The sequence below is a fragment of the Chiloscyllium plagiosum genome, chromosome 16 (genome assembly GCF_004010195.1).
Source record: "Chiloscyllium plagiosum isolate BGI_BamShark_2017 chromosome 16, ASM401019v2, whole genome shotgun sequence".
Taxonomy (NCBI): domain Eukaryota; kingdom Metazoa; phylum Chordata; class Chondrichthyes; order Orectolobiformes; family Hemiscylliidae; genus Chiloscyllium; species Chiloscyllium plagiosum.
The window spans coordinates 4,060,688-4,079,821 of NC_057725.1; the positions used below are offsets into that span (position 1 = coordinate 4,060,688).

General features: G+C 40.6%; 1 protein-coding gene across 2 annotated transcripts in view; it reads left to right on the forward strand.

Annotated features, from left to right (window-relative positions):
• LOC122557618 (palmitoyltransferase ZDHHC13-like) overlaps window positions 1-19,134 on the forward strand; it is a 64,288-nt gene that overhangs the window by 3,560 nt on the left and 41,594 nt on the right. For both annotated transcript variants that reach the window (XM_043705365.1, XM_043705366.1), the window contains exons 2-8: window positions 5,058-5,230; window positions 9,038-9,160; window positions 9,274-9,351; window positions 11,783-11,927; window positions 15,172-15,236; window positions 15,333-15,495; window positions 17,402-17,533. In XM_043705365.1, the coding sequence (XP_043561300.1) occupies window positions 5,058-5,230; window positions 9,038-9,160; window positions 9,274-9,351; window positions 11,783-11,927; window positions 15,172-15,236; window positions 15,333-15,495; window positions 17,402-17,533 (879 nt within the window). The remainder of the gene's footprint in view (window positions 1-5,057; window positions 5,231-9,037; window positions 9,161-9,273; window positions 9,352-11,782; window positions 11,928-15,171; window positions 15,237-15,332; window positions 15,496-17,401; window positions 17,534-19,134) is intronic.

Consider the following 19,134-nt stretch of genomic DNA (forward strand, 5'->3'; position numbering starts at 1 on the left):
TGGAGGGGAGGGGGTGACGGGGAATGGGGGGGGTGACAGGGGAAGGAGGTGGTGATGGAGGGCAGAGAGTGACGGGGAATGGGGAGTGAGTGACGCGGTAAGGAGGAGGTGTGATGATGGAGGAGAGGGGGTGACAGGTGAAGGTGTTTTACAGAAAATGTGGATGTAGTCAGTACACTGTGCATGGAGGGTTTCATCCCCCCTCCCCCTGTACCTCATTGTGTTCCCCTCCCCAGGATAATTGCAGCTGTCTATTTGATGTTCAGGTGTCAGACCTAACTCTTACTCCTGTCTCCAGGTTGGGATTAGGGGAATGCGAGGGAAGAAACAGTCACTGTTTTGATTGTCTGTTGGTGGAAAAGATAGAGAGCAGTGGATCTGCTTTGGCATGGTTGGGCATGGAGAACTTTATAGGTCACCCATGTGATGAGAGAATTAATGAGTTAAGGTGAACTTATGATTTATCTAATTGGGCAAACCACTTCCATACGTTTTGGGTGACTTCTGAATGCTATGTATCCTCTTCACTCGCGCACTATGTAAAATCATTTGGAGGGTGTCCCAAGTGTCAGAAGACATCGTCCATGCATCTGGGCCTGAAGTTCTGGTTTCAGGTTGTATCTGCCAGCAACCATAATTCCGTTATTTTTAAAATAGTGATGGAAAAGGATAGATCAGATCTAAAACTTGAAGGCTAATTTTGACGATATTAGGCAAGACATTTCAAAAGCTGATTGGGGGCAGATGTTTGCAGGTAAAAGGACGGCTGGAAAATGGGAAGCCATCACAAATGAGATAACGAGAGTCCAGAGATAGTCTTTTCCTGTTAGGGTGAAAGGAAAGGCTGAAAATGTGTTGCTGGAAAAGCACAGCAGGTCAGGCAGCATCCAAGGAACAGGAGAATCGACGTTTCGGGCATGAGCCCTTCTTTCTCCTGAAAGGAAAGGCTGGTAGGTATAGAGATTCTGGATGACTAAAGAAATTGAGGGTTTGGTTAAGAAAAAGAAGGAAGCATATGTCAGCTATATACAGGATAGATTGAGTGAATCCTTAGAAAATATAAAGGCAGTAGGAGTATACTTAAGAGGGAAATCAGGAGGGCAAAACAGGGACATGAGATAGCTTTGGCTGTTAGGGTTAAGGAGAATTCAAAGGGTTTTTATAAATACATTAAGGGTAAAAGGGTAACTAGATAGCGAATAGGGCCCCTCAAAGATCAGCAAGGCAGCCCTTGTGTGGAACCACAGGAGATTGGGGAGATACTGAACTAGTATTTTGCATCTATGTGGAAAAGGACATGGAAGGTATCAAATGTAGGGAAATAGATGGTGACATCTTGAAAAATGTCCATGTTACAGAGGAGGAAATGCAGGATGTCTTGAACGTACAAAAAGTGGATAAATCCCCAGGACTTGATCAGGCATACCCTAGAACACTGGGAAGATAACAAAGTGAATGCTGGGCCTCTTGCTGAGATATTTGTACCATCGATAGTCACAGGTGAGGTGCTGGAAACCTGGAGGTTGGCTAGCGTGGTGCCATTGTTTAAGAAGGGTGATAAGGACAAGCCAAGAAACTATAGACCAGTAAGCCTGATGCCGCTGGTGGGCAAGTTGTTGGAGGGAATCCTGAGGGACAAGATGCACATGTATTTGGAAATAAGCCCTTCTTCAGGTTCCTGAAGAAGGGCTTATGCCCGAAACGTCGATTCTCCTGTTCCCTGGATGCTGCCTGACCTGCTGCGCTTTTCCAGCAACACATTTCCAGCTCTGATCTCCAGCATCTGCCGACCTCACTTTCTCCTCATGTATTTGGAAAGGCAAGGACTGATTAGGGATAGTCAACATGACTTTGTGCGTGGGAAATCATGTCTCACAAACTTGATTGAGTTTTTTGAAGAAGTACCAAAGAGGATTGATAAGGGCAGAGCAGTAGATGTGATCTACATGGACTTCAGTAAGGCATTTGACAAGGTTCCCCATGGGAGACTGGTGAGCAAGGTTAGATCTCACGAATATAGGGACAATTTGCCATTTGGAAACAGAACTAGCTCGAAGGTGGTAGTAGAGGGTTGGTTGTTTTTCAGACTGGAGGCCTGTGACCAGTGGAGTACCACAAGGATCAGTGCTGGGTCCATTACTGTTAGTCATTTATATATGAGCATAAGAGGTATAGTTAGTAAGTTTGCAGATGTCACCAAAATTGGAGGTGTGGTGGATAGCGAAGAAGGTTACCTCAGATTACAACAAGATCTTGATCAGATGGGCCAATGAGCTGAGAAATAGCAGATGGAGTTTAATTCAGATAAATGTGAGGTGCTGCATTTTGGGAAAGCAAATCTTAGCAGGGTTTATACACTTAGTTGTAAGGTCCTCGGGAGTGTTGCTGAACAAAGAGACCTTGGAGTGCAGGTTCATAACTCCTTGAAAGTGGAGTCACAGGTAGATAGGATAGTTAAGAAGGCGTTTGGTATGCTTTCCTTTATTGGTCAGAGTATTGAGTACAGGAGTTGGGACGTCATGTTGTGGCTGTACAGGACATTGGTTAGGCCGCTTTTGGAATATTGCATGCAAGTCTGGTCTCCTTCCTATCGGAAAGATGTGAAACTTGAAAGGGTTCATAAAAGATTTACAAGGATGTTGCCAGGGTTGGAGGATTTGAGCTATAGGGAGAGGCTGAACAGGCTGGGGCTGTTTTCCCTGGAGCGTCGGAGGCTGAAGGGTGACCGTGTAGAGGTTAATAAAATCATGAGGGGCGTGGTTATGATAAGTAGACAAGGTCTCTCCCCTGGGTTGGGGGAAATCCAGAACTAGAGGGCATAGGTTTAGGGTGAGAGGGGAAAGATATATAAAAGAGACCTAAGGGACAACTCTCACACAGAGGGTGGTATGTGTATGGAATGAGCTGCCAGAGGAAGTGGTGGAGGCTGGTACAATTGCAACATTTAAAAGGCATCTGGATGGGCATATGAATAGGAAGGGTTTAGAGGGATATGGGCCGGGTGCTGGCAAGTGGGACTAGGTTGGGATATCTGGTTGGCATGGGTGAGTTGGACCAAATGGTCTGTTTCTATGCTGTATGTCTCTCTGACTCTACATGTGGATGCTAATGGAATAATGTAGATGAGGTGGGCTTCAGATTTGTTTCACAGATTGGTTCAACATCGAGGGTCAAAAGGCCTGTTATGACCTGTAATGTTCTATGTCCAGGTCATAACAGCCATAAAGTGTTCATAACATGGCCAAATTGTTTGGTTATAACTTGTACATTCAGTGGTCTTGTGGGGCACTTGTTATTATTGCTATGATTGATCCAGAATGTCTAGGTGCAAGTCCCACCTGCCCTAGATGTGTGCATAACGTGTATGAATAGGTTGATTAAATTTGCTAAAATTAAAATCAGCTTCTCGGCAAGTTGCTAATTTAAAGCCTAAGACCATGCTCGTCTGGAAATGCCTGAATTCGGATGCTAAGCAAACTCTGGCCTGGTTACCACTTGGATGAGAGACCGTTTGTGAATACTTGGCTTAAAGGTCTTGTGGCACATTTGTAATGTTCCTGCCTCTGGGCCAGAAATCCCATCTGCACTAGGGGTGCGTCATAACATGTCTGAACAGGCTACAGAAAACAAATCTTTGAAAGCATTTGTAAAAGATACCTATTTTCTGCTTTAGTGTACCACATTATAGAGCTAACTGTATATAGTTCTTGTTACTGACTTGGGCTGTGAAGAATGGGGAGTTAAAACTCCAGTGGTGTTTTCTAAACTGCTATTACATTCTGAAGTATTAGGTTACTCAATGCTTCTTGGAATCAAGTTTACAAATTCTCACAGCAGGTCTCTTGGTATTTTGCTAATAAAATAGACTATGAGCAGTGTTCTTTTTTTCTCCAAAGTTAACATATGTTTTTGTCACTGGGTTTTCAGTTGATGCTGAAATATTATTTACTTTTTTTTCGATTAAAAAGCTCATGTCTGGAAAGGATGTTGCACTTGAGCACTGGTAAACAAATCCTGAATGATTTTTATTCACTGTGGATGTTGTAAGTGCTGCCGGTGCTGCAAGACGTTTTTTGTTCAAATGTAGACAATTGGGAACTTCTTAAGAACATACAGGGACTCAGGCCCTCAATCCTGCAGTGCCATTCAACAAGATCATGACTGATCTGACCACATTTCCAACTATCCCAATAACCTTTCATTCCTTCAGAATTTATTTCCTTTTGACTTAAGAACATTTAATGCTTCTACTCCTACTGCCTTGCCTGGAAAAGTTTGAAAGATTGACAACATTGAGAGCAAAATTCACCTCATCTCAGTTTAAAGTTGGCAACTCTTGAAATTTAAATGGTGATTCCTATTCTGGATGCTTCCAAACGCAGAAACATCTTTTCAACATCAACCCTGTCAAGTCACCCACAGAATCATCTTATGATCTCTAGTTACTTTTAACTACAGCAGATAAAAACCTAGCCTGTCTAGAAGTGGCCAATACTGTGCGCACAACTCCAGATTTGGTCTCACCAGTACTTTGTATGACTGATGTACAAATTTTGTACTTTTGTATTCAATTTTCCTTCGCTAAAGCATAACATTTTATTAGCTTTTCTAATTACTTGCTGTACCTGCATGCAGATCTTCTGTGATTCATGCACAAGAAAACCCAAATTTCCCTGCATCACAGTCCATCGCTCCAGTGGCTGAATACTTGAGTCTGCATCTTTTATGAGACAGTTCAGTTGAAGAAATGCACCTAACTTAAATTTCACTTCATTCTGTGGTCATATTTTAAATATTTATTCAACACTGCTATGAAATTAGAGTTTGTTTGTTTTATATTAGTGAACTGCATCTCTCCTCATTTTTGTTCAGTTCCTGAATTTAGATATTCCAGGTGGAAGAAAGAGGTCATGAGTATTCTTGAAGGGAGTATGTTAGTATTGCCTCCTAAGCAAGTTGTTCACAAGATAAGTGCTATCTCAGCTGGATATAATGCATGCCATAAATAAAGGAGACCACCTCCCTGCATCTCATTAGTGCTTATGTTTTACCTATAGTGTCATCTCAACTGTCCTCATGAGCACCTGGGGCCACACAAACAAGAATCTCTTGGCAATGGTAGAGAAGAGCTGTTCAATAACTCAAATCAAGCCACAAGTCCTACTGAACATCACAATGACCTTGCTTTTATGGAAGACTATAGCAACTGGGATATTGTAAGAGCCACACAGTAAGTACATTGTGAGTGAAAGTGTTACCTAGCATGTTCACCCAGAAGTCTGAACACAGTACAAGGAGTTGAAGCAGACCACATGGCCCCTACTACCTCATCTGCACTTTCCCATGTGCTTCCCATCTGTCTTGATTGCAAATCTCTCGTGCACCCTTTTCCTTTTGAGGACAGAACTTCAACTTTTCATCCTGTGTATTATTTTGTACGTATTTAATGCAAGTCAGCATTGAGTATGGAAGTTTCTTGTTTATTGTGTCTCTTTTAAATCGTGGATCATGGTTGGAAATTGGATAAGTAACATTCAGTAATGTATCAGGAAATAGTTACATTAAGAACATAACTGGTCTGAGAAACCACTGAAGATGTTCAATGTGAAAGATCCTCATGATCCTGAACCTTTATTGCCCTTGAACTGAGTGGCTTTTAAAGAGTGCTGTCCAGAGTCTACCCCTTCTGTGGGCCTGGTGTCACCTGCTGACCAGACCCAAGTAAGGAGAGCAGATTTCTTTCCCTAAAGAACAAGTGAACAAGGTGGGTTTTCATGACAATCAGCAATGTTTTTATGTTTGCAATTAGACTACTTTAAAATTCCAGATGTTTTAACAAAATCAGATTTCACCATGTGCCATGGTGGGTTTTGAACCCATGTGTCCAGTATAATAGGGACTCTGGATTAAAAATTCTAGTGATTTTTACCACGACGTCACAGCCTCCTCCTTAAATAACTGTCCCCCATTCTTCCCTGGGCATCCTGAGTGCGAACTATATTCTGGTATTGGTAAGATTAAGGAGTCAAGAAGTCCAGGTGACACCCAGTGTGTTTGAGATTAAGCTTCTTCAGAATATGGTGAGAAAGTAACCAGGATATGGTCAGAGGAAGGATGAGGGTTAGGTGAGGGTCACTGGGGGTGGATGGCGAAAGAGTAATAAGGTGAAGATTAGTGTTTTTTGAGGCGGGAAGGGGGGGAATGGTGTTGGAGGTGAAGGTGACTTGGCATTTGGAGTGGTCTTGGGTGTTGAGATTTTCAGGATAAAGAAGTTTTGCTGGGTGTGCAGAAAAGTATTTTGTGGTTGTGAGCAGTGGTTCTGGGTGCCCAAGCTTTTTGGGTGGTGTAGTTGGGGTTACTTGCACTGGTCCAAGGGGTGTGAGCTTTGTTGTGGGAATGAACACAGTTTGGGGATGAGATCAGCAGCATCTTGGTTGTTGTGAGCTGGAGTGCTTTCGGAGCGTTTGTATAAAAATACGTACTAAAAAGTTCCTCTGTAATTTTAAACAAAATTTCACACCATCACTGAGATTGCTGTTGAGTGTGATGCAAGAGACTGCAATCTAACTTTCCTGTTCTGTTCCTAAAATATCAAAATTGTAAAGTGAGCACTTTTGAAATAGTGGTGGCAGTTGCAACCGTTATTCAATTAGGAACATCATCGATGCCTTTGTGTGGCGATGGTGAAATATTTGGTTTGATTTTGTGCTTCTGGATGTATCAACTTGTGATAATAAGGATCGTGGATGGCAGCAATCTTGTGGCATTACGCTTTTTGATAGTAAGCTAAGTGCAGTCCTTATTGTGGAATTGTCACTGTACTTGCAATGTGTGTGGGTATTGTATGAAAAACTTTGACTGAAAATTTATACATACTGCGTACTAGTTGACCAGTTATCAGTGTCATTAATTGTGGCATCCAGTCACTCAGTTCAATGTGGAGCCAAGCTAGATGGTGGAATTCTGAGATTCAGCACTCCTTGAAACTGCAGGATATGGATCTAACTCCGGCTTTAGCATCTGAGATGTACTTTGTCTAAAAGCCAATGTATATTTGCACGTAATTTAATGCATTAACATGAATAATAAATTTCACCACACATATGTGAAATCACAATGTGGAGGTACAATAACGTTTCATAAAACTGTATTTCTTTACTTAAAAAAAAAATCACTGGTTGGATAGTAGGCTGATAGATGCTGAGCTTCCAAGATGATAAACAGTATTGTGGCAGTAGCTACTGAATTATATTTAGTGGCACTAGAAACAAGTTATCAATTCCTGTATGCCCCTGAAGTTGGTTTCCATGTCCTACTCTAAATATTAATTGTTTACTTAATGCATGGCTTTGTATTTTACCCTGTGTTCAGCCCCTCCACTATCAAATGTTTGAAACACCTTACAGTTGCTTCCTTTGCAATTTGATTCACAGGAAACAATTTCAAGATGTTAAAAATGATCAAGTTTCAATTTTAAGTGACATATTTATGAAAATATAGAGGTAGTGAAACCTACTTGTTATTATTTCAAACCAAGGCAGTTCTTGAGCTCTTGTAGAGCTGTACTGTTAACTTGGTTTCTCTCTCCATAAATCTGGCCAGATTTGCTGAGTTTCTCAGGGCATTATTTTTATTTAAGATAGTTCTTAAACTATTTTGAGATTAAAAAGCACATTCTAATAACTGCAGGTGCCAGGCATCCTAATCTTTTGTTTCTAAGCCTTGGTTCTGCAGCTCCAAGAAGGTGAAATCTTCTCTCAGTATCAGATTCCTATGTGAGATGAGTAGACAATCTTGTCCATTTGTTGATGGATTGTTGCCAAATGTGCTGCACTTTATAGCACTGATCTCCCTATTATGATCACAAAATTCACTTCAGTTGGGGTGGGAGAGAGAAGGGAACTATGTGACACTGTAATTTAGCTTTTTATCTTTCACCTTTGGCACCCATTTTCAAATTTAGGCAACATTTGCTTCAATATAAAATTAACAGTGGAACTGCAGGATAATTAATTTCCTGAGTTAACACTAGCCAGCATTCCCCTTTTTGAGGGCTTGGGGATTGGTGGTACCATGCACTCCTCACTCTCATTTTGTATATCCATCTCCCCACTCAAACCACTTCCACAGACTTCAGTTGTCTTTGTTCTACCTTCTCCAATTCCCTCTCTAAACCTCTGTTTCCTTGAAGAACCTCACTAAAGTCCAGTTTTCTGTATAAGCTTGAAGTTACTTTGTATACTACATCCTTTAGGCTTGACATCACTTTTGTTCTGTTATTTTTATGCAGTGCCTTGGGATATTTTTGTTAATGGAGCTATATACATAGAGATTGTTTGCAGCATGTACTGTCATGGCAACATGCCAAGAGTCACTTGACCTCCAGATCCAAGACTGCTTCTACACAGAAGGACAGCTACGGCAGACACATAGAACGCTATACCCTGCATGTTAAAACCACACTAACTTGGCACTACATCACGAGGTTGCTGTGACTGGTTTAAAATCTGGAAACTTCAGCTGTACAGCACTGTAGACATCCTTCCACCACAGTTTCTTCAGTTCAAGAAGGTGGCTTGCCACCCCTTTCTTAAAGACAACTAGTGATGCACAATAAATAATGACTTTGCCAGCAACATTCACATCCCATGAGTGAAAATAAATTCCTACGTCTCCTGGCATTCTGATCAATGTTCATTCTTCAGTCTGTGTCTCAGAAATAGATTTCACTCATTTATAGATTTCACTCATTTATAGATTTCACTCATTTATAGATTTTTCACTCATTTATAGATTTCACTCATTTATAGATTTCACTCATTTATAGATTTCACTCATTTATGCACAAATCAGCTGGTGTGTTTTCTGAAATTCAAATAATGCTTGAACATCAAAAGTACAGAAGATGCAATTTCAATTCGCTAATGATTATGGACAAACCTGCCTTCTATTTGGAAGAAAGTGGCTCTATAGCTGGGCACTGTCCATCTTTGTCTCCACTTTCTTTTCTAATAAAGACCACATTTAACACTTTCAGATACGGAATAATTGATAGATGTAAAGAGCTAATAGAAGCTGGTTATGATGTCCGACAGCCTGACAAAGAGAACGTGACGTTGCTTCACTGGGCAGCCATAAATAACCGAATAGATCTTGTCAAGTAAGTCCTATCGGTTCCCCATTTGAAGTTCATTTTGCGTAATATTTAATTGTACAACAGTTCAGTACAAGTGTACATGTTCTCATATTAACTTCATTGAAATACATCCACAGATACTATGTTTCAAAAGGTGCCATTGTGGACCAGCTCGGCGGAGATTTAAATTCAACACCCCTTCATTGGGCAACCAGGTACAGTTGCAGAAAAGCTCAATTCCTTAACGATTTTCATTAACATGTCGTTATGTAGCTGTCTAGCCATAAGTTCTAAATATTCAAATGAAAAGTGGAAAGGTCTGATGCGTGAGGTGTTTCCATTTGATTATGTAAACAGTAATGTATCAGTCATTTTCTAATCATTCATTCCCTAACTCTAACTAATTTCCAGGATTTGAAGGCAAATGTTACACTTAATAGACTTTGGCAGTAAGCTGTCTTACCATGGAGGAAATATCTTAAGTTATTCAAATGGGTTTTGCAATTTAAGGCATTGCAAATAACCTTCAGGTTAATGTTCAAATGACAATTGAGCTTGAAACCTTATTAGTTGCTGTGCAGACACTGCAGTTTGAAGTGCCTTTGTTTTGTCTTGGTTCGTAGTTTTAAAGTTATTTTTTAAGATTTTCTGTAACAAATGAACTAAAATCAGCATTAATTAATATTTACATTGTTTTACTTTTGTAAGCAACTTCTACCCTAAACTACATAATAGAACTTTTCCTTTCTACTTTTAATAGCAGAAAAAGCACATCGCAAGAATTATTTACGTTGTTCTTTCAGCAATCATTTGATTCCCGGGACCCAGTCTGAAGTCAACCTTGCCTCCCAAGGGTTTTCTTTCATTCTTTTCCTTTCGGAGCCTGGTGATTTTTAACCTGGGAACTAACTTCCATGGTGAGGATTTTTCCAGGAATATTCCAGGAATCTTCCAGTCTTGTTTGGAATCCCCATGAATTTGTTTTTCTTTTCAATGTGAACACAAGCTCCCACTGCTTTCTCTGAAATAGAACATAGAACATAGAAGTCCCCACCCCCATACTATACTGTACTGAGAGTCTGACAGTATCTGGATAATTGTGAAATCATAGCCTTCTCAAAGCCCACTTCCATTGCAGCGAGAATCAATGAGCCTTGTACATCTAGAAATGCTGATGAACTAGCCTTTGAGACTCCAACTTTATGTGAAAGTGCATGATCACCTTAAAGCATCATTGTCACAATCCGACATTCTCAACACAGCCTTGCAACTTTGGAGTTGCAATTTAAACAATCTAAACTTACTTGACTCCCCAAAACCTGTCCACCATCTATAAGACCCAAGTCAGGAGTGTGATGAAATATTTCCCACTTGCCGGGATGAGTAGAGCTTCAAAACACTTAAGAACCTTGACACCATCCAGGACAAAGCAGCCTGCTTGACATATCCAAAATCGTTCATTCCCTTTGCCACTGATGTTGAGTAGTTACAGTGTACCATCCACAAAATGCACTTCACACAGCATCTTCCAAACCTATGACCACCACCATTGAGAAGAACAAGGGCAGCAGGTACATGGGAACACGACCCACAAGTTCCCCTCTAAGTCACTACTATCCTGACTCCAAAATATATCGCGATTTCTTTAATGTCATTGAGTGAAAATCCTGGAACTCCCTCCCTGACGGCACTGTGGCTATACCTTCACCAAATGGACCTCAGCTCCTCAGGAAGGCAGCTCACCACCATCTACTCAAGGACAGTGTTTTGCAGACAATAAATATTGGCCCTGTTAGATATTCTCACCTTCCCTGGGTGAATTATAAAACAGGCTTGTGTGAATACAAATTTCAAAATGGGTCACATGAATTTCTTTTAACTTGAAATTATAAATATAATCCCAAAATCTAACAGTCTTTATAAACCTTACATTTGTAACAATACTTTCTTTATTAAGAGCTACGATATTGGGTTTGGGGTGTGTAGGACTGTTGAGCTTTGACGGTTAACCTTGGTTGCATATAACCTTCTCAGTCATTTTTGAGATAGAGTTTTAAATTTTTTTTTTTGTTTAACTTTACTTTCCCTCCCCTCACCCCATTAGTAGAAAATTGAGCTTTGATGGTTAACCTTGGTTGCATATAACCTTCTCAGTCATTTTTGAGATAGAGTTTTAAATTTTTTTTTTGTTTAACTTTACTTTCCCTCCCCTCACCCCATTAGTAGAAAATAATGAAAGTTTTAACTGTTCCTTTGTGGAAAAAGTTTTTTTTAAATAACAATGCAATTACTCAAGAATTTAGTAGATGCAAATGATGTGTTGAGGTTCATAAAGGTTTACAAAGGTTGAAGACCTAGAAACAGGACAATCGTGGTTATGGTAGTGGAAGGGGAAGAGGTAAGAATTGACCAGGTTGATATGAAAAATTGGAAAATTTATGCAATTTGAAGAGAGGTACATTTAAATACAAAATGTGCAGGAAACCCTGAAATGAGACATATATTGATTTATTCTGAATAGGCGTTAGATAATTTGCAGTTTGCTGGTTGTAGAAATTATGCAGGAAAAGCATTTATAACTGTGAGATTATACGTTTTTTTAATGAGACATTTTTTAACCAAACAGTGCTTTTTACTATATTCCAGGCAAGGTCACTTGTCTATGGTTGTGTTACTAATGAAATATGGAGCGGATCCCTCCTTGGTTGACAGGGAAGGATTTACCTGCCTTCACCTTGCAGTTCAGTTCCAGCATATGCCTATCGTAGCATATCTTGTGGCAAAGGGTCAGGTATGTCAGATTGTATTTTGCTTGGTATGAACAGTCTTTGAAGTACGCGCATGGTTCTAATGAAGTGCATTTATTTGAAAATGTTCAGCTGAAGTTGATGCAAAGAAAAAACCGAGGTAACACCTGGTTTGCAGTCTGAATGAAATTTGATCTGTGCACTTCCTCTTCATTTAAGAGTCATTGTTTGTGATGCATGTTAACACCTGCATGCTTCTGCTTTAGAAGTTGCACCATGCCTATTTCATACTTGTATTATCATGAACATGTTACAATGAAGGTTTACCTTCTGGCCTATGATCACCTGTTTTTATAGGTGAACAAAGGGGAAAAGTTACTTCCTGCCAGAAATCCACAGTCATATTGAACTTAGTGTAAACAAAAATTGCTGGCAAATCTCAGCAGATCTGGCAGCATCTACGGAGAGAGAAAAACCAAATTAGCCAACAATGACTTTTCTTTAGAACTGAAGTGATGTGGAAATGTGTTGGGTTTTATCCTGTTTAGAAAAAATGGGTATGTCAGTTCAAACAAAAGGGAAGGCCAGAGATATGTATTTAATCTCCCTGACGTAGAGGGCACCACATTGTGATAATAGGTTCTATTAAAAGAATGCAAGTAACTCATTTCTTTACCTGGAAGGAGTGTTACTAATCTTAGACAGTGAGGTGCTGATGGACTGGGGTGGACAAAGTTTAAAAATCACAACACCAGGATATTGTCCAACAACTTTATTTGGCGGCATTAGCTTTCGAAGCACTGTTCCTTCATCAGGTCATCAACTACCTGATGAAGAAGCAGCACTTTGAAAGCTAGTGCCTCCAAATACACCTGTTGGACTATAACCTGGTGTTGTGATTTTTAACTTAGTGAGGAAAGAGGAAATAGGTGTTTGGTGATGGCATCGTGTTGGAAATGGTGGAATGCAGCATCTGGTAGGTCAGAAAGTGAGGATAAGGGATACCATATCATGTTTGTGGAAGGAACAGGAAGGGGTGAAGGCTGAAGTGCAGGAAGTAGGTGAGAGACACCGTTAAGGCAAAAAGAAACCAATAATGATTGAGGGAACAAGCTCTCGGAAGGGCATGTGTTGAAGCCACATCACCAGAGCAGATGGAAAGGAAAAGGTGGGAGTAGATTCCTTCCAGGAAGCAGGTTGTGAAGAAATACAGTTGAGATATAAGGGAGTTGATGGCCTTGTAATGAAAATTTATGGAAAGGTTAAAATGTCAAGAAAGGTAGGGAGGTGTCAGAGATTGGTACCTGATGAAGGGCTTTGTCCAAAAAGCTGATTTTCCTGCTCCTCGGATGCTGCCTGACCTGCTGTGCTTTTCCAGCACCACTCTAATCTAAACTCCGGTTTCCAGCATCTGCAGTCCTCACTTTTGCCTACGTACCAGAGATTGAACAGGTGAAGGAGTAAAAGTTGGAAGTAAAATTAATTAGTTTTTCTAATTCCAGATGGGATGAGAAAGTGGCATAAATATCGTCATTAAAATACTGGAGAGGGGTTGAGGGTGAGGGCCCCCGTAGCAGTGGTAAAAGTTTACAACTCTTGCGATTCCAAGGATAAATGCAGTAGGAGGGTTTGGGTTCTAGCGGGTAATAGAAGTATAGAGGAGCATTTTGCAAGTGGAATAGTCTCTTCAGAATCCTGACAAGAGGTGAGGGAATGGCGTATTTCATGGTGGTGTAATGCTTGCAATGGAGGTGGATGATCTTTTGAATCCTTCTATGAATTTTTTAAAATTCATTCTTTGGATGTGGGTGTCACTGACTGGGCCAGCATTTATTCTGTCTCTACTTGCCCTTGAGAAGGTGGTGGTGAGCTGCATCTTGAATCACTGCAGACCATGTGCTGTAGGTAGATCCACAATGGAATTAGGGAGGGAATTTTAAGGATTTTGACTCAGCAGCCGTGAGGAACAGCAATGTATTTCCAAGTCACTGTGATGATTGACTTGTAGAGGAATTTGCAGGTGGTAGTGTACCCATGTATGTGCTGACCTTGTCCTTCTAGATGTTTATGTGCTGCCTAAGAAACCTTGGCGAGTTATTATAGTGCATTTTGTAAATGGTATACACTGCTGCTCCTACGTGTAGGTGGTAGAGGAAATGAACATTTGCGTATGTGGTCCCAATCAAGCAGGTTGCATTTTCATAGGTGGTGTCAGGTATTGAGTGTTGTTGGAATTGCACATGTCCAGTGGGAAGTCTTCTTTCATAATGCTGACTAGTGCTACTCAGTCCAGAGGAGGAAACACTGACACTGGAAAGGTTCAAAATTGATAAGTGATACTGATATTTAAAGTTGACAAGACACTGAAACTGGATAAGAATCAGCAAAGGATATTGAAGAAGGTGAGAATGGAAATTGAAAGAGCACTGGCACCAATCTTTTATTCATCCCTAGTCTTGAGGAAGGTGCCGAAAGATTGGAGATTTGCAAACATCGTAAAAATGTTCGGACCTGTTGAGTTTTGCCAACACTTTGTTTTTATTTCAGATCGCCAGCATCTGCAGATTTGTTGCTTTATTTATTTAGTGCAATATTTTTTGTGTATTCATTCACATGATGTGGATGTTGCTGGCCAGGCTGGTAGCTATTATCCACTTCTAATTGCCGAGAGGGTAGTTGAGAGTCAGCCACGTTGCTAAGGGTCTGAAATCACATGTAGGCCAGACTGGGTAAGGATGGCAGATTTCCTTTCCTAAAGGACATTAGTGAACCAGTTGGGTTTTTCTGACAATTGGCAACAGTTTCGCAGTCATCATTGTACTTCTAATCCCACAGCTCTTTTTTGTTTTGAGTGCTTCCACGATCTCCTTTAACTTCCCTATTTTGAATTCACATGCTTGTCAAAGAGTTGTAAAGCTGTACAGCATGGAAACAGACCCTTCAGTCTAAATTGTCCATGCTGACCTAATCTAGTCCCATCTGCCAGCATTTGGTCCATATCCTTCTAAACCCTTCCTGTTCATGTACCCATCCAGATGCTTTTTAAATGTTGTAATTGTACCAGCCTCCACCACTTCCTCTGGTAACTCATTCCATATGCACACCACCCTCTACATGAGAAAGTTGCCACTAAGGCCCCTTTTAAATGTTTCCCCTCTCACGCTAAACCTATGCCCTCTCGTTCTGGGCTTCTCCACCCCAGGGAAAAGGAGCTCAATGAAATTTGTTTTTCTCTCATTAAAATCAAATATGTTTTTCTGGAACTGAGTTTTTTTTTGTCATTTTAAGGATGTAGATGTACCTGATATGAATGGACAAACAGCATTAATGATGGCAGCGAGCAGAATACTAGGGTAAGCATAATGTGTTTGTATCTTAGTATCACACAGAAACAGTGCATCTTGTTTAACTGAGTAAACTGGTGTCACTCTTTAATCTGTTTTATCTAGGCCTGAGCCAACCGGATTCCTTGTAAAATTAAATGCATCAGTAAATGCTATTGATAAAGTACACAGGAACACACCATTGCATTGGGCTGTAATGTCAGGAAATGTGGCTGCATTGAATGTACTTTTGGATGCTGGTGCTAATGTTGAACTTGAAAATGCAATGGTAAGTCAGACTTCAAAATCTGTCTTTGTCTGATTTGGTCTCAATATTTTAATTAGATTAGTTAGCTGTTTGTGACTTTGTGTCTTTAAGAAACTTTTTATTCCAGGATACTTAGCAAATCAATATGATCAGGCAGAGCCAACATGTTTTGTGAAAGGGCTGTTCAGCATGTAATTTTGACAAACTAACATTCATTGTTGATTATAGGGAGACTGGTAGGTGTTTGGATTTCCCAAGTATGTGAATATCCTGCTTCTGTTGGGGTAGAACTCAGCAGCAGCTTTTTGGTACCTTGCCAACGTGACTAACTTACTTGAACATAATTAAAAACTGGACATCATGAGCACATCATTTAACTAGTGAGTGGGTCAGCCAAAACTTGGAGGAGTCAGCTATTTGTCCCTTTTGAACCTATTCTAGGTATTTCCATAATCTGATTTGTGTTGATCTGATTGTGATCCGAGTTCCATTTCCTGTTTGCGCCCATAACTGTTCACTGTTTTGTCCATCAAAAATTTTCCTAACTCAACCATGAACCAAATTAAAAGCCCAACCTGCAATATCTTCTTGTACATTCTGGTACAGTTTCACATTCTAATGAGCCCTTGAGAGAGTGCATTTCTCCCTGTCTCTGTTTAACGGGGAGATTTCTTATTGTCAAATTATGACCTCTGGTTTTGGCCCCCTGCATGGGAGGAAGTTTCTTCCAGTCCTTTTTAAGATCTTGTACATTTCAATAAGATTGCTAATCATGCTTCTTAACTCTAATAGATAAAGACTCAAACTGTTCAACCTTCATTTGTAAGATAGTCCCTTCATCCCAGAGTGCATCGAATAAACATTTACTGAACCGCTTCTAAATTTTATACCCTTTTAAATAAGGAGACCAAAACTGTTCACGGACCCCTGCCAAAGTTCTGTATGGTTTCAGCAAAACTTTCATATTTGATTTCCCCTTACATTAAACAGCAACCTTCCCTTTGCCTTCCTAATTGCTTGTACTAATGTGTGGTTTTTGCACCAGGGCATCCAGGTCCCTTAGTACCACCAAGTTCTGTAATCCCTTCATTTAAATACTGTATTGTTTTTCTATTTCTCCTGTCCAAGTTAGACACGTTATTTGTCCCCACAGTGGCTCAGTGGTTAGCACCGCTGCCTCACAGCACCATGGTCCCAGGTTCAATTCCAGCCTTAGGTGACTGTGTATTGTTTGCACATACCCTAAAAAACATTTATTTGTGGGCGGCATGGTGGCACAGTGGTTAGCACTGCTGCCACACAGTGCCAGAGACCCGGGTTCAATTCCCGCCTCAGGCAACTGACTGTGTGGAGTTTACGCATTCTCCCTGTGTCTGCGTGGGTTTCCTCTGGGTGCTCCGGTTTCCTTCCACAGTTCAAAGATGTGCAGGTCAGGTGAATTGGCCATGCTAAATTGCCCGTAGTGTTAGGTGCATTAGTCAGAGGGAGATGGATCTGGGTGGGTTGTTCTTCGGAGGGTCGGTATGGACTGGTTGGGCCAAAGGGCCTGTTTCCACACTGTAAGTAATCTAATCTAATCTATTATACTCCATCTGCCAAATTTTGTCTGCTGTTGGCTCACCAACACATTCTTGAGAGCAGCCACGGGCAGGCAATAAATACTGGCCAGCCAGTGTCACCCACGTCTCACAAGTAAGTTTAAAAAAAAGACAGTCTTCATGATCCCTTTTTGGTGTATAATTGGTTTATCTCTTACATGCATAACCTTTTTACCAGTGTTTATTTTGAGGATTACTAATCCAACATAATGGTTTCATTGTTCTAAAAGGCTTGTAGAATTTTATTCCTGAGATTAGTGCCTTTTCAGAAGTGCCTATCAGATTTGTCCTTAAGGTGTTTAAACTAAGAAATGCTCATCTGTTTCCAGGGAGAAACTCCTCTGGGGTTAGCCCAGCAAAACCGAAATCCTTGGATCATACGTTGTCTGCTTGATGCAAGTGTTCAGCGAAATAGAAGCCATTTTATGGTGAAGGTTCTCAAGATCTTTGATAAATACAAGGTGGGTGAAATATTTAAAGTCATAATAGAATGTGGCCACTTTTTGGCAACTATTGTGCATTCATCGTTTCAGGCATATTTCAAAAGTTGTAATGGCCAGAAGATGGTGGTGGAAGAGAGGTGGGGTCAGTGGGGATGGGGTGGGGCAAGGGCTGGACCTGGAAGTTGGTGTGGTGGAGAGGAGGGGTCAGCGTTTGGGAAGGGAGGGGAGCAGGAGGGTTCAAAGCAGAGGGGCAAATCACTGCTAGCTGTCACTCAGTTGGCAGCGTTCTGAGCATCAAAGTTGTGGGATTTAGTCCCACTCAATCAAAATTGTCATTCCAGTGCAGTAATTAGGAGTGCTGTCTGTCAGCAGCTGCATGTCTTTCTGATGTGATATTAAACTAAGCCTGTATGTGTGTTCTTGGACGATTGTAAAAGATGTGTCAAGTCTATTTTAATGACTCTGCTCGGGACGGATGTGGGCAAGGGGAAGGAGTTATCCTCAGTTTCCTGTCCAATAATTATACTTGTAGCAGTATCACAAAAAGCGAATCATTTAGTTGTTATTACATTGCTACTTGCAGGAGATTGCTGCGTACAAACAGGCTGACACGTTTATTAAATTACAATAATGCAGTGGGACAGCATAGTTGTGTGCGATGTGTGGTATATATGCAAATCTTTATTTTTGATTCAAGCACCCCCATCAAAATTTTACTCTTCCAACTTTGACATAAAGAGAAAAACCCAACCTCTTGTCTCCTATCATAAAGTCTTTGATCTCTGATATGAGTCAAGGAAATCTTGTCTGTACCCATCTTGAAGACTTTCTAAAGTGTGGTCTTGAGATTTAACCACAGCACACCAGCTGTGCTCTAACCAGTGTTTTATCATGTTTAGTACAAGCACATTGCTTGTGTACTTTATGCTTCGATTTTTAAAAACCTCGGATCTTATGTCTTTTTCACGGACATCTCAATTTGTCTTAGTACTTTCAAAGCTCTGTCCATTAGATGTGCGTAGGTATCTTACATACAGATATTTTTCTATTTTTGTGCCTTCTTTTAAATTGTTCTACTAGTTTGTATTGTTCCTGCTTGTTCTTGCTATCAAAATGAATTGTTTCGCATTTCTTCTGCATATACAATCACTATTCATGGTTCAAAGGTGAGCAGTGTACATTGCCTCAAGAACGCTGAATAGTTGAGTGGGTGGGAGCATTGGGAAGAGAGAGTGGATTGTGGTGTGATGGTACCTGCTAGATTGTCAGTCTGGATCAGTTTGTTCCCAAAACGTGATTCCTATTCAGGTTGGGAATGAACTGAGGACCTATCTCTTTACCCAGCCATTGGTGCTGTGGGTCAGATCTGCCTTTGGCAGAGACCTCAATAAAGAAGAAATTTGATCTGTCGTCTATTCGTTTTACTGTTCTGTCACAGTCATCCTCATTGTTTACATTTTCGAGTTTTGTCATCTGTGAACTCTGGTGTGATGTTCTGTGTATCCAAATCATGAATAATATTTTTAAAAACACAGTGGTCCCAACACGGATCCTACCACTCCCTTTTACATTTGCCTTTTAGCTAGTTTCATATCTATGGCACAACTGCCTCTTTATTC